The 14,330-nt window shown below is 58.3% G+C and overlaps 1 protein-coding gene across 2 annotated transcripts in view; it reads left to right on the plus strand.

The window, feature by feature from the left end:
• The window catches only part of RAB11FIP3 (RAB11 family interacting protein 3), an 83,981-nt gene extending 70,793 nt beyond the window's left edge, over positions 1 to 13,188 (plus strand). Inside the window, exons 6-14 of one of the 2 annotated variants that reach the window (XM_053894183.1) lie at positions 432 to 467; positions 4,344 to 4,437; positions 4,970 to 5,073; positions 7,945 to 8,085; positions 9,841 to 9,922; positions 10,686 to 10,823; positions 11,079 to 11,234; positions 11,413 to 11,553; positions 11,635 to 13,188. In XM_053894183.1, the coding sequence (XP_053750158.1) occupies positions 432 to 467; positions 4,344 to 4,437; positions 4,970 to 5,073; positions 7,945 to 8,085; positions 9,841 to 9,922; positions 10,686 to 10,823; positions 11,079 to 11,234; positions 11,413 to 11,553; positions 11,635 to 11,748 (1,006 nt within the window). In that variant the 3' untranslated portion in view covers positions 11,749 to 13,188. The remainder of the gene's footprint in view (positions 1 to 431; positions 468 to 4,343; positions 4,438 to 4,969; positions 5,074 to 7,944; positions 8,086 to 9,840; positions 9,923 to 10,685; positions 10,824 to 11,078; positions 11,235 to 11,412; positions 11,554 to 11,634) is intronic. The other variant, XM_053894184.1, reaches the window with a different exon arrangement.
• Positions 13,189 to 14,330: the final 1,142 nt, after the last annotated feature.

Here is a 14,330-nt window from a genome sequence, read left to right on the forward strand (position 1 = left end):
GGCACATGAGGTTTCAGTGCCTGAGTTAAAGTTCGAGTCCGAACTTTCCTGTCACAAACAGGCTTACGTCACATTTCATGTGGGGCCTCTGACGGCCAAGTGATTGGAGGGTAAGCGTTTGGCACGTGGCACTCGTGCAGCCCACCGGTGGGTGTGGTGCTGGGCTCGGCCTCGGAGCTAAGGTCTGGTCGCGGCTCCATCTGGGACCTCTGGGAGTGGGAAAACGGGACTTGGCGAGGCCCTGGGACTGTCCCCCGTGTCCCTGAATGTTTTGCTGAGCAGGCCTTTCTGTGTATGGCGCTGGTCTCGGCGGGTGCTGCACGCTTGTGAACATGCCCCATCCCCGTATCTCTTCAGCCTGAATTTCCTGTTTCCTCCCCTTCCTCCCTGTTCTCTGACACGATTTTCCTGTTTATTTTGATTTTGCACAGTCCAGCGAAGCGGCTCTCCAGCAGGAAGGTGGCAAGGTAGGAGACCCTTGGTTATTTACAGAGATGTTCTGAAATGTATCATTAATCATAGCTCTTTAAAACGTGTTTAGAACATAGTATCTTCCAAGATAAGTTTTTAAAACTTTGGGAAGTCACCTCGCATGGTTTGGGACTGAACATAATTCCTGGGGATGGGTTGTGAAACCAGTTTCCACCGCCACACCATGCCACGATCAGACCCTGGTTTGTGACAGGGAGGTTTGTGCTGAAAGCTTCCGGCATTGTGCCCATCTTACCAAGTCTTCGCAGAAATGTCCTTGGGCGGCCCTTGGCATCCCCACGTGTCATGTCTGCTGTAAAGTAGCCCACGGTGTTATCCGCGAGGGTCATGGCAGAGCCCTGGTCTGGGTCGGCCTCCTTCAGATGCTCTGCCCTTCACGCCCACGCTGGCTCTCCAAGGTGAGAAGAGGGTGAAGTTGAGCCAAATGCCGAGTTTCTGAAGAACACACTCTTGTGGCCATTTCTCCACCTCCCAGCTTTGGGTCTACCTGTCGGCTTCCTGCGTAAGAGGTGGCAGCACACACAAGTACCCTGTGCCCCCCAGGGCTGGCTCACCAGTTTTCACTGGGCTTGTCTGATGCCAGCGTTTCTCACAGGAAGCCATGGAATGCTCACTTACTTCCTTTCTCCGACAAGTTGCCGCTTCTGGAGTCAGTGATGGCTGTGATATTGCCACTTGCCTCGCCTTCTCGCCGCACCCCTGCCTGCCCTGCCCAGCTAGGGCCTCTGCCCTCTGCATGGGCACCATGGCTGTGGGCAGTAGCACTGTGGTCCCTGGCCTGCGCTAAGTGTGTGTTTCAGGGCTGGGGTCATGCTGCTCCCTGAACCCGTCTCCCTTCTTTTATCTTCATGTTTTTTGTTCGGCACATCTTGTAGCTTCTTGAGAAAAGAGGTGTCCAGGAGATACATTTTTGAGACCTTGCTGGACTCCCGTGTGTGACTTCATACAGAATTTGAGGTTGGGAGCCCCTCCTCTGAGGAGCTGTGCACACACCGCCCAGTACCTCCCAGCGCTAGGGCTGCTGCCAGGGCCCTGAGGCTTTCACGTTTTCTTCGCAACTTTCTCCCTGGAAGCTGAATATTCAGGTGTTTTCTCTATCCCTGAAGTTTAGAAACTTTGTGATAAGTCTCATGAGTCCTTCCTATTAATTATGCTGGACAGAATGACAGACTGACCGTTTAGGTCTGGGAGTCTCCACCCCTTGGTCCCGTGGACCTTTCTTAGGCTGTTGGATAGCTTCATCCATCCCCCATCCTCCCTCTGGAACCTCCTTGCTGCCCTGTGTGCCTCTGCTCTGCTTCCTCCTGTGACAGCCACAGCGTTTTCTTCGTGTCTCTTCCCCACGTCCTGGTCCGGGCCATCTTTCTAGAGACTTTTCCCTCACAACTGGGGCTGCTGCTGTCCGTGCTGCTGTGGTTGCTTACAGCTGGCGGGTGGCCTCTGGCCCATGTGTGGTGTGGATAGGCCTCGGGCCGGCTGGTGTCCCGGAGGGGGATCTGTGCTGGGCCCGTGTGTGCGGCTCTCCTCCTCTGTAAGGGTGTGGTTTGGAGCCGCTCCTGTGTGGTCTCAGGTGCCGGGCCTCCCTGGGTTCTCCAGAGCGACGGGCTGGCTGCCAGCGCCTCCCTGGCCGGCCGCAGCCCTCCTACCCACTTCCGGCGTGGGCACCTTTTCTCTGGTACGGCCCAGTCTCTTCTTTGCCCTTGGCGTGGGAACCTGCTGTGTTTCTTTTTCTAGTGTCTTAGGGGTTTAGTGGAAGCAGAGGTGAAGGTTGTCAACCCTTTTCTGCACTTGTTCTCACCAACCCCCTCGTAGAGGAGCATCGAGACTCCAGGGAACATAACGTGCAGTCCAAACTACACGTTTGTTACAAGTTTGGCATTGCTTTCCTCCTCCCCACCATGTTCCACCCCAGACGGCCTACAGATGGTGACAGGAAAGAAGGTAAAACCTCTCCCCCCAGCCTCCTGCGTCCAGGATGTGGACAGGCCCTGGGGTCCCTGGGCCCGTGGGCCCGTGCTACCTCAGCTCTTAGTCTCTCTCTGCCTGCTCCTTTGAAATACCCTCTGAGAATTTGATCTTTCCTTCACAGATACCATTTGGTATGAAAGAGTCTAGTCTGCGACTGTTTATAGTTTGGTTCACAAACAGCATATTTACAGTCTACACACGCAGACGCACACACACACACACAGTTTTAATCTGCCATTTTACGCTTCAAGCCACCACTAGAATTCTAAGGAAAACTCAGTCACAGGTGCTTTCGCTGTTCACATTGTCTCAACCCTTTACATGTGGCACTGGACCGTGTGGTTTGGAACCTCCAGCTCTGGCCTCTGAGCCCTGGCTGTGTGCCTGGCCTAGATGGAAGTGGTTCTGGGGTCAGTGTGCGTACAAGGACCCGGAGGAACCTGCACACAGCACAGCCGACCTCAGGACAGGGGGCAGCACCAGCGGGATGGCCACAGGGCTGACGGCGGCCGTGCACAGAAGGCACCCTTGGGGTGCATCAGGCATCTCCCACAGCCCCCTCTCCTGGTGGGTCTCCTGCGTGGTGGTGGATTTAGATAAACAAGGCCTAAAGGGGCCACACAGTGAGGCCACATATTAGGAACCCATGTCGGGGCCAGAGTCATGGAGGGGTATTTAAACACAGCAGTTGGACAAAAACAGGATGGCCCTTTGGGTTTAGCACCCTTCGGGGAATCAGATGAAATCCACAGAAAGGTGCTCAGTGTCCCACCCAGGATACCTCCGCTGGACTTCTGATCCCCAGGGGTGAAGATGTCCTCCTTTTTTGTTCCCCTTAGAACATACCTGGAAAAAGATTTAAGGAATGTATCAGCTCAGTCAGTGCTAAAAACGAAATAGAATTTCATGCCTTTGATGACGTAGAAATCTTCAGTGTAGTTTTTAATAGCATTTTATTGAATTCTTATCGTGTGTTGTGTCCTTAAAAGGAGCTGTTTATTTATACAGCCTCATTTACACCTCATAATAGCTCGTGATCCCCATTTTATAGGAGAGTAAGGCTCAGAGAGGTGAGCGGCTTTCTCAAGGCCACACAGCTGTGAGCATCAGGCTACTGAGTTTGGAGCCTGGGTCATCGTGGGTAGACTTGCTGCTGGGACTTGTGCAAATGGTCTGAGCGTTTTAAGTGCAGGTAAATTAAGCTGATACAGTGTCACCGTAGCCAGTGAGACTGCCTCTGGGGTGACTGTGAACATAGTTTGCCGAGCACCTGCCAGGGCGCCAGTGGCTGGGGAACGAAGGAGGGGCTCTGAGGCTACTGACGGCCCTTCTGCAGGTCCACCTGGCGTGGCCCACGGTGCGGGGCTGCGGCCGCAGGGGTGCTTGCGTCTGTGCGTCTTCCCAAGCTTGACCCCGGGAGAAACTCCAGGCGCGGCCTTGAAAGAGACCCCTGGTCTCTTGCTGTTACTGCCACGTGAGGAGTGTGTTTGAAAACCAGGTAGCAAGAGTGCGTGTGGGTGACGCTGCGTGCAGAAGGTATGATCCCGAATTAATGTTTCACGGGCCTGCGGCCGAGAGGAGATTAGTTCATATCACAGAGAGGAATGAAGTCGTGTTTTATTACCCGAGGACAAAGTACCCTCATCCATTAGCTTCCCAGGAAGGCGGCCAGGACGTCAGGTTCCAAAGAGCAGCGGGGCTATCCTGTGGCCCTTGGGTGGCTGTGTCCTGCCGGGACCCCCTTTGGTGGAAGCCTGGGCCCGTGGTGCTGGCTTCTGGTGTTCAGCCCAACAGATGCTCACGTTTATAGAGCTAGTGACTTTTCCTTGCTGTGCTCTGCTGAAGGACCTTTTCTGGACTGGGCTATTGTTTCTTCTCCACAGGTACCTGCACCAGTCAGGGGCCCTGACCGTGGAGGCCCTACAGGACCCTGCCCCAGACCCTGTGGAGGGCATGGAAGAGGACATTGCTGATAAGGTAGGCCCTGGACCACCTGCAGATGGCACAGCCAGGTCTGAGGACGTGTGCCGGTGCTGCCGCCTTGGGATGCAGGCCATGCTGGGGTGGGGGGTGCCAGCCTCATCAGAGGCCCCAGTGACTGTGCAGTGGAAGGAGCGTTTCCCGTTGTGCATGGAGAGGCCGGTTGTCAGCCGTATCTGTCTGTGGGCCCATCTGGCCGCACCGACGTGCAGGGACTCTGTTCCCCTGACTCCTGGAGGCAGAATCTGGGGGTGCTCGAGGTTACAGGGTGGTGACCACAGAGCCAGACAACGTGTGGAGTCAGAGTTCCCAGAGAGTCCGTGTGGGGGGTTCCTTGGGGCAGGACAGCCATGCCGTGGAAGCGACCCCAAGTTTCTCAAGGGCCAGCTCAGCCAGAAGGGAGGAGGAGTGGCAGAATACCCGCAGCTCTTCCCAGGTCCCTGCTTGCTTCCTCCGTGAGCTGGACGGACCCCGGTCCCGCCCAGTGGACACCGCCTCCTGATTCTGAAGCCCCTATGTCACTCCCGAGGTCGTCTTCCTGGAGAAACGGGTGTCGGAGCTGGAGAAGGACACGGCTGCCAGCGGGGAGCAGCACAGTCGGCTGCGGCAGGAGAACCTCCAGCTCGTGCACAGGTGAGGAGGGCGTCCGTGGCCCTGGCTGCCTGTCCGCGTGTGACCCCGCAACCCCCTTGCTGCCACGATGTGGCTCACACGTGGAAGTGCCCCTCCACCAGCCACCGGGAGCCAGGTCAGGGGATGGTGCCAGCGGCCTCCCAAGCGTGGTTCCCACTTAGTGCTGCCCCCGCCCCCGGCGTGTGTCCGGCCCCAGGGGAGACCAAAGGGAGGCACCACCTCAAGTCTCAGGAGTATGACGGCCAGCACCCAAGCTGCCTGCGCAGAGTGTCCAGGAGAGGCTGGCGGAGGTCACATGTGGAGAGTCATGGAACTCTCTGGTAGGGTCCCCGATGTGTGTCCCTGTTTGCGAGAACCTGTCCTGGCCCAGATATGCCTGGAGATGGGCTTGCTACTCTGTGACTGTTGCTGTGCTTGGTACACCCCTATCGTCCCCTCTACCATGTCCTGTGAGACAGATGCCACCTAATGTGCCATCTCGCAGGCGAGGACACTGAGGCACAGGCCATTGTCAGAGCCAGCCAGTGGGGCCAGGAAGGGTAGGGCCTCCAGAGCTCCTGCACTGGGGAGCTGGACCCACCCTGGAGCACGCGGGCTCTTGCAGGGACGGGAGGAGAGCGGGAGCCACCGGCAGAAGGCACGCACAGTCTGGCTCAGCTGGGCATCCATGCTGACCTCCCCCACCGTTGTTTTGTCTGCATTTTGGAACCACTCCTGCCATGTAGCCTCACACCCAGTATAAGGGAGGACGTGTCTCCTGCAGCATATGAGTTTGGCTCAGGAGCGTCAACTCCCTGGGCTGTGCCTGCGTGCAGCTGGGTGTCACGGGGACACAAACAGCATTGTGGGGACGAGACAGTGTGGGGAGGCCCTGGAGGCGGGGGGAAGGCTGGAGGCTCTGCCCTCACTGGGCGGCCTGTACCTGGGCCCGGGCCTGAGGCTGGCTCTGCCACACATTCTGTGATCTCAGGCTCACCTGAGTAGGTGTTGTGAGTGCTCCCGATTGCAGGACACAGGCCCACGTGCACTCACGGCTCCAGGGGTTGCTTGGCTCCTGCTGTGATATGTTCATCCTGGAAGGCACTGACCTTCCCCACCCGTCCTCCGGTCTCCTCTTTGGATGCTGAGAATTAGAACGAGTCGTGTTACTGCACACCTACTCCGTATGTCACTTTAACAGTAGAAACAGGTTCCCTATGTAGTCGAGGGCTTGGGCTAGGCAGCTGCACGCCCTCCAGGCTCTCACGGGAGGGTCTGCCCGTGGCCTTGCTGCAGAGTTGGGTGGGGTCGGCACGCTCATGGAGGGGCTTGGTTCCAGTGCTGCACAGAGCATCTGCCACATCTCCGGAGGCGTGTGTTCTCCCTCCTTGTTCGCGTCCAGAGGGACGTGGATGGGCCACCGCACTCATTTCTCAAGCTGACTGGTGAGGCTTCGTTTGATCTGATGACACTTACCAGTTATCCACGTATGGAGTGGAAAGTCCACGTGCTGTGCCCCGGGGCTTGCCACGTCCAAACCTGTGGTATTTCTTTAGGTGTTGCCTGAGCTCTCCTAAAAACAGCATGCTTCTGCTGCCTTTCCTGCCATCCCAGCGACAGCCCCCCCCCCCCCCGCCCCCCACGCAGGTTCTGGTGCTCAGCTTCGTACTTTCTGGATCACCACCCCGGATGATCACCTGGGGTGGGCGGAGAGAAGCAGGTTCTGTGAGGCCTTGTGTGTCTGCTGCCAGTGTGACTGGGTCTGGAGTTGTTCGGAAGCAGGGGTCCCCGGGACCTGGCAGGCAGGCTCTGGGCCTTCTGACCACACTGTGACCTCAAGCCTGGCGCTCCTGTTCTTCCTGCCCTCTGTGGGGTCTGAGTTCTCTGCCTGGATGCCGGAAGGGTCTCGTTTCCTGTGCTGGCACGTGGTTTCCAATCTTTAAATCTGGAAGCTGTGCCTCCGCTTTGGGAAGGTTTCTAGAATTATTTCTCTGCACGGCTTGTTCCATTTTCTTATTTGTCTGAACTTCTGTTAATCTAACGTTAGACCTTCTGGACTTTCTCATTTTCTTTACTTTTCTATTCTCTTTGTCATTTCCGTCTTTTAAAATTCTAATATCCTTGTTTTTCTTCTTCAGCTCTCCTGTTGAATTAAAAATTTTTTCTTCTCATGTTTTTAATTTCTGAGAATCACTTTGTAAATTCCCTTCTGGTGTCCTGTTCCTGTTTCCTGGAAGCAGTGTCTTTGCTCTGAGGCCTGGGTTACAGGGCTTTCTCCTGCATGAGTTCCATTTTCTCTGTTTGCTTTGGCCACTTTGTGTCAACACCTTTCCCATGGTTTCTGGTGATCTTGGGTTCTCCGTTCACTCTTACGTGTGAGGCACCCCAAGGAGGTTGAGAAGCCCTGTGTGCATCGACAGCTTGTGGATGTGGGCTCCATGGGCAGGGCCCCGAGCCCTTCTCTCTGGGATGGGCATTCCCTGCTTCCTGCACGTGGGTGTGGTGGTCTGGGAAGGTGCCGGGGTCAGGGCCCCCATGTGCACGTTTCCTTTGTCTCCGGTTACTGCTAACACCCACCCGTGCCTCTCCCATGGGTGACCTGGGTGCTCAGCCTACAGTGTCCATGCAGGGTGCTCCCGGGGGCGGGCTCCTGGTGGGCTTGTGCCCCTGGGAGGGTCTCCTGGCCACACGCCGAGCGAGCTTCCCGAGAGCGCTGGAGACCGTCCCTGCTGTCACAACTTTGCCACCATCTCGAGGCCCTGGGTGCGGGCATGGGAGGCCGAGGCTGTCTGGGGGGTACGACCCCTCCTTCAGAACCATCCTTGACCAGAGCTGTTGGGTGGGGGGGGGTCTCTCTTTCTCTGCTGCCCCTCCTTCCCTTCGCCTTCACAGAGCCAATGCCCTTGAGGAGCAGCTGAAGGAGCAGGAGCTGAGAGCCTGTGAGATGGCGCTGGAGGAGGCGCGGAGGCACCGGGAGCTCGTGTGCAGGATGGAGCGGGAGCGCAGCATCGAGGTGGAGAGCCTGCAGGCCAGGTGGGGCGTGCAGCCCCGGTGGCTGCCCCTCCCAGCACATCCGGTGTCTTAGAATAAAGCCGATGTTAGAGAAAGGGAAAGCCCACGCGAGGAAAGCTGTAAAAGTGCTCAGTGTCACAATTCAGAGACTGACCCTCCGTGGATGTCCTTCTGAGTCCGTCTCTAGTTGGGGTTCTCCTAGTCAGAACGCCAGGCCTCTTGCAGACAACTTGACGCAGTGCCTTTGTGCTGCTCCGGAGGTAGGAACCTTTGAAGAGTCAGGAAAAGTGGGGAAAGCAGCGTGGGTTTGCACGCCCTGCATGAGACAGCCTGTCAAGGCCCAGGAGCAGCAGCAGCCACCACGCGGGGTGTAGGCCGGACATGCGGCACACGCGTATGGTTGTCTCTGCGAGCGGGGGTCTTACAGCGTTGGGGAGAGAGAGCCCGCGTGTCCGTCAGCGGAGAAATGCTCGAACAGGCCGTCTGAGAGCTCCCCAGAGGTCCTCCCCAAGGTCAGAGAGGGCGAGGGCATCTGATGGCTCATTTCATAGCTGAGCTGGAGCCACTTCCCGAATTCGGGACACAGCAGGTGTAACTAGATGAGCGGGTTTCCAGGCTCTGCAGCCCGAGTGTCCCTCCCCCACTCCTAATGCTGGGGTGCATTGGACTTTACTGGAGAAGAGCTCCTGTGCGTTTTTAAGAGTAGGGGTGCAGGAGGGGCTGCATGCAGGGCTGTGCCAGCCACCTGGACACGAGGACCCCTGGCATGTAGACGCAGTGGGGTGCTGCTCTGGGTTCAGCCGGGCCCAGATTCCGGCTTCCAGAGGACAGAGAAGGACGGGAAAATGCACCTGACATAGGACACACCCGGAAACACACCTTCACCAGGCGATCCAGGTCAGCATCACCTGTGGGGAGTCGTGAGGACTCAGACACCCGATCTGGTGACGAGAAGGGCACCTCCCCCCCATGACCCGTCTCATCACGAGAAACACCAGATCAACCCAGCGTGAGGGACACTACCAAATAAGTGACCAGAACTGCTCAGAACTGTCAAGGCCACGAAAAGTCAGGAAAGGCCGGGAGACTGCCACCAGACCCCAGGGGACAAAGCAGACGAGGCAGCATGTGCAGTGTGGCCCAGGGACTGGAGGGCACGATTGGGAGATGACATGAAGTCTATGGTTTGATGACTAGTATACCCCGCAGGGCTGTGGTAAAGGCACCACGTGATCACATGACGGGCAGATGCCATGCAGGAAGCAGTACCGGCCAGGCCCACAGGGACTCCACGCCACGTCTGCAACTTTTCTGTAAACCCCAAAGTATCCCCAACCCCAAGTGTATTTTTTTTAATGTTTGTTTAATTTTGAGAGAGAGAGAGAGAGAGAGAGAGAGAGAGAGGCAGAGCACAAGTGGGGGAGGGGCAGAGAGAGAGGGAGACACAGAATCAGAAGCAGGCTCCAGGCTCTGAGCTGTCAGCACAGAGCCAGACATGGGAGCTTGAACTCGTGAACTGTGAGATGATGACCCAAATTCGGGTGCTCCACCAGCTGAGCCCCTGAGGTGCTCCCCCCAAGTGTATTTAATAACTATCCCAGCGTAAGGGAAAGCTTGGGCCCAGAGCACTTGAGTGGTACGTAGGGTCGGAGCATCTGAGGAGGCCTCTGTGGCTCCCTAGGCAGCTCCTGGCAGGGCTGCCAAGACACTGGGTCTCCCTTGCCCCAAGGAGCCACGTTTCTGGGTTGAAGTCCCAGCTTTGTGCTTGTGTCCCAGGCTGCAGCAGCTAGATGAGGAGAACGGAGAGCTAAGGTCCTGCACGCCGTGTCTGAAGGCCAACATTGAGCGCTTGGAGGAGGTGAGCGGTCAGTGGGGAGCACAGAGTGGGTGGAGCCCAGCCCGGTCACATGTGGACACGCGGTCAGCCAGGCCGGCTCACGGGCCTGCCACCCTCTGCACCTCATGGGTCCTCTGAAGCGAGGCAGCCACACGGCCAGCCACGGGGTGGGACCAGAGGCCAGGAAGCTATGCTGTTCCATAGCGCAAGCTGTTACCCTGAGCCCACCGGCCCCATACGGTGAGGACAAGGACAGCTCGGTCCCCGCCTGGCTTCCCAGCTTTCTCACGGATCCAAGAGTTCAGTTTAGATTAACCTGTGGTCTGAATCCAGGGATGATGTCCTCCAGGGGCTGACTCCCAGCTGGACCCCTCGTGCCCTGTCCTGCAGCTGTTCACTCGAGAAGCCTCTCCTCCCCTCCTCTCCCCTCCCGGTCACGTGTCCCCTGGGAAGCTCCGAACCCGGAGAACATCTAAGACCACCTGGGCTCTGACTCCCATGAACTATTCCCTCTGGGCAGCCGTGGGTCAGATCCTGCTCTTGCATGGATCCTTTCTGCCCTGCCTCGCCTGAGGAACAGTGTCTGTGGCCTGTGCAGACACCCTGCGCCAAGAGCACCCCAGGCGCATCTGCAGGCGCGGTGCTCGGGGTCAGCACTGCCCCAGGAGCACCATGCCCGGGTGATGGGATGGCTGAGACGCAGCCATTATGGGCTGAGCCCGGGGGCCACGGAAGACTCGGGAAAGCTGTGTGGTTGGGCCAGCAGGCAGGCTTATTCCCACAGGAGAAGCAGAAGTTGCTGGATGAGATGGAAGAGTTGTCCCTGCGGCTCAGTGATGAGCAGGAGAACAGGAGGAAGCTGGGGGACAGGCTGAGCCACGAGAGGCACCAGTTCCAGAGGGACAAGGAGGCAACCCAGGAGGTGAGCGTGGCACCCGGTAGGGGTGGGACCTGCGTCCCTGCGTGGGGTCCGTGCCTGTGCCCTCCACATCCTGAGACCTGCAGGTGGCGGCCACGTGGTGCTGGGCGTGAGGTGGTGTTTGGGAAGCGTGGCTGGCATTGTCCTCCCACTCGGACGTGGCGCTCGGACTGACCCAGAGGTTCTGAAGCTGAGGGCTGAGCTGCCACTTGCTGCCGCGGGTGCCCGAAGGCCTGCTCACCCTGTGGTTGCCTGCAGTTGATCGAGGACCTGCGCAAGCAGCTGGAGCACCTGCAGCTCTTCAAGCTGGAGGCCGAGCAGAGGAGGGGCCGGGGCAGCAGCATGGGTCTGCAGGAGTACAACAGCCGCACCCGCGAGAGCGAGCTGGAGCAGGAGGTCCGCAGGTTGAAGCAGGTGCGGGCAGCCACACCCCTGTATCCCCGCAGAAGCTTCCAGGAGCCCAGCATGGGGCAGGGGGCACGCAGGGAGCTGGTGCCCGAGCCAGAGGCCACTCCAGCCACTCCCTATGCGGGCTCAGCCACTAGCGGGGGCCCCCCGCCCCGGGAGTGACCCTGTCGTGTCCCCTATTCAGGATAACCGTAACCTGAAGGAGCAGAATGATGAGCTCAATGGGCAGATCATCAACCTGAGCATCCAGGGTGCCAAGAACCTCTTCTCCACGTCCTTCTCAGAGTCCCTGGCTGCGGAGATCAGCTCCGTTTCCCGAGATGAGGTAAGTCCCATCCAGGCCCGGCCACCGGGATGTGCCACAGTCTGTGCACCAACCCAGCACTGACCGCTGCTCTTCCCACAGCTCATGGATGCGATTCAGAAGCAGGAGGAGATCAACTTCCGCCTGCAGGACTACATTGACCGGATCATCGTGGCCATCATGGAGACCAACCCATCCATCCTGGAGGTCAAGTAGAGGCAAGAAGGCCCAGCTCGGTGGGCCCAGGACCCCATCCGCACCCAGGAGATGGCCACGGCGCACACACAGCCGAGACAAGCGGCTGGGCTGGGGTGCATAGAAGGGTCTGCGCAGGGAAGAGGAACAGGAGCTCCGGGGCCAGGGCCCACGCAGGAGAGGGTGGGGCTGGGCCTGCTCTCTGCAGAGATGTGGGGAGCACGGCTCAGGCGAACCCCTCTGCGAGCTCTCTCTCACGTGGCAGATCTCTCTGCTGCCCTACTTGTCAGGGAAGAAAGGAAGGACACGTCCCCACCGGGACACTGCCATCTGCATCTGCTCAGGGGCCCTCACCTGGATGGCACAGAGGCCCCAGGACCCTCTCACCCGACGTGGTGGCATGGGAAGGACTGCCAGGCAAGGCGGTGCACATCAGGCTCTGGCCGGGAGCTGCAGGACCCGGCTTTCCTGGGGCTGTGACTCTTGAGCTTCTCCGCCCAGCCACCCATCCGGAGAGGGCACCGCAGTCCAGCTTCAGACCCAGGGGCTCTGCAGCTGGCCACGCAGCTGTCCCCATGCCCCAAACCCTTGCTGCGGTAACGGGGCTGGGGCCGAGCCTCTGCTCCAAAATCAGGACCTGAGAGTCCCACCACATGGAGCATGCTCCCTGCACAGGGTGGGTCTCAGGGCCCCTCTGACTCCAGGTGTGGCAGCATCGTGGTGAGAAACTGCCTCCCCATGGGTGTGGTCCCCGGCCTCCTGGAGCCCTCCCCTCCCTGAGCACGTCTCAGCTGCTCTGGGTGAAGTCCCAGTCTCCCAGGCCAGAGTCCACATGTCTGGCACCATGGTTCCTCTGGGAGTTTGAAGTCACTGAAGTGGCCATCCTTCCCCGAGCTGCATTTTGGAGGAGGCTGGGTGGTGCGGGTTCTCTAAGTACATAGATCCGGAGCAGAGATCAAGGCCCTCCTGGCAGCTTGTGGGTTCCTTCAAGAAAGCCATTGCCTGGCTCTGTGCCGCCACCACCAGGCACTGCACCACCGTGGGGGCTGCTGGGCCTGCCCCCACCCTGCGCCTGAGCACTGTCCAGGAGCCTCTGGGTGCTCCAGGTGGGTCAAGACCCCACACACAGACTGGCCACTGCTGCGTGCAAGTGCGTATGTGAGGGCGTGTGTGTGTGTGTGTGCGTGTGTGTGTGCGTTGCCCCGTGTCCCTCCATCCTCCGTGTGGCCCACCTTCTACACTAAGATTTAAGATGTTGCCTCGTATTGTACATTTTGGGGAAAGCCTTGGGTGTAAATCAGTGTAAACTTGGAGGAGAGATTTTTCTATCATGTAGAGTAGGTATTTTTTATAGATTGAAGGTTGATCAATTTTTTAATACTTCCAAGAGAGAAAACTATCTGTGTATACACATGAAATATATATATATATATATGTATGATAATAAATACTGGAACTCTGCTTTCCGTGCCCAGCCCTGCCCCCGTGACACAGACTTGGATCTGTTTCTGTCCATCACCCAACGGTACCGTAGCTGTAAATATGAGTTGCAGGGAGATGTTTCATGCACACACCCAGGTGTGGACTTGCACAGTGATCCTCTGTCCCTCCCCTTGAGAAAGACTTTTCAGGCAGAGCAGTGGTGACCTGGATACTAGAGGGCAAGGCCAGGACGCTCTCACCGAAGATTAAAGCTGTCTATACCCACTGAGGCCGGCTTCTTCCTCCGTGGGGTCTTGAGGGCTGGGTGGGGGTGCCATGGGCCTCGCCTGGTCCCCCAATGTATTTGGGGGTTGGAGGCTTTGCGCCACGTGAGCTCAGACAGCAGGAGACCTTCTGGTCAAGCTGGCCCTTCCTGGAGGCCCCAGGGTTGCACCTCCAGTCTGAACCCCCAGCGGAGCTCAGCCAAGGGTCCCTCCTGGGGCGGGGCCACGTGATGGGGCTTTGGGGGCCATGGGTGTTCATGGGAGGACACAGCCCGAGTATAAGCTGGGCTGAGGGGTTGCATCGCAGATCTGGGGCTCCTCAGTGTCCCCATGGGACAGCACAGGTCCCGACAGGATTTGGCTTGAATATCAGGAAGAAGGTCAGGCTGGGTGCCCAGGCTGAGGAGGAGAGCTCAAGTGCCACCGTAGTCGGGGAGGACAGTGAGAAGGTTCTATGGGCAAGTGACTAAATCTAATTTGAAGTGGGGGTTGTTGGCCAAACCCCCCAGACTCGATTCCCCAGCCCAAGTATCCATAGGAGCGGCAAACCGTGCATTTACCACATCCCTCGCACTAAGCTACCTGCATGCCAGTCACAAAACTGAAAGACAGGTCCAGGGAAGACCAAAGACCCCACCCCCAACCACCCAGCAAGGCCCCAAATGGGCTTGAACCCAGGTGTGCTGGCCCACCGGGCCAATAACCTGAGGGCCATGGGGAGGGGACACGGTCTGGCCTGTGGTGAGCAGGGGCCCCAGGACTCCTCCCCAGCTGGGGCTGCAGCAGCCGGACTCCAAAGGGTCACCAGGGTCAGGCCTGGGAGCCCTGGATCCTGTGTGGGTGGCAGTGAGGAGGGCAGTGAGGACACAGACTGTCATCCTGCACGTGGCCCACTTG

This window comes from Panthera pardus, unplaced genomic scaffold (assembly GCF_024362965.1).
Source record: "Panthera pardus isolate Hobbes unplaced genomic scaffold, ASM2436296v1 HiC_scaffold_4, whole genome shotgun sequence".
NCBI classification, from domain to species: domain Eukaryota; kingdom Metazoa; phylum Chordata; class Mammalia; order Carnivora; family Felidae; genus Panthera; species Panthera pardus.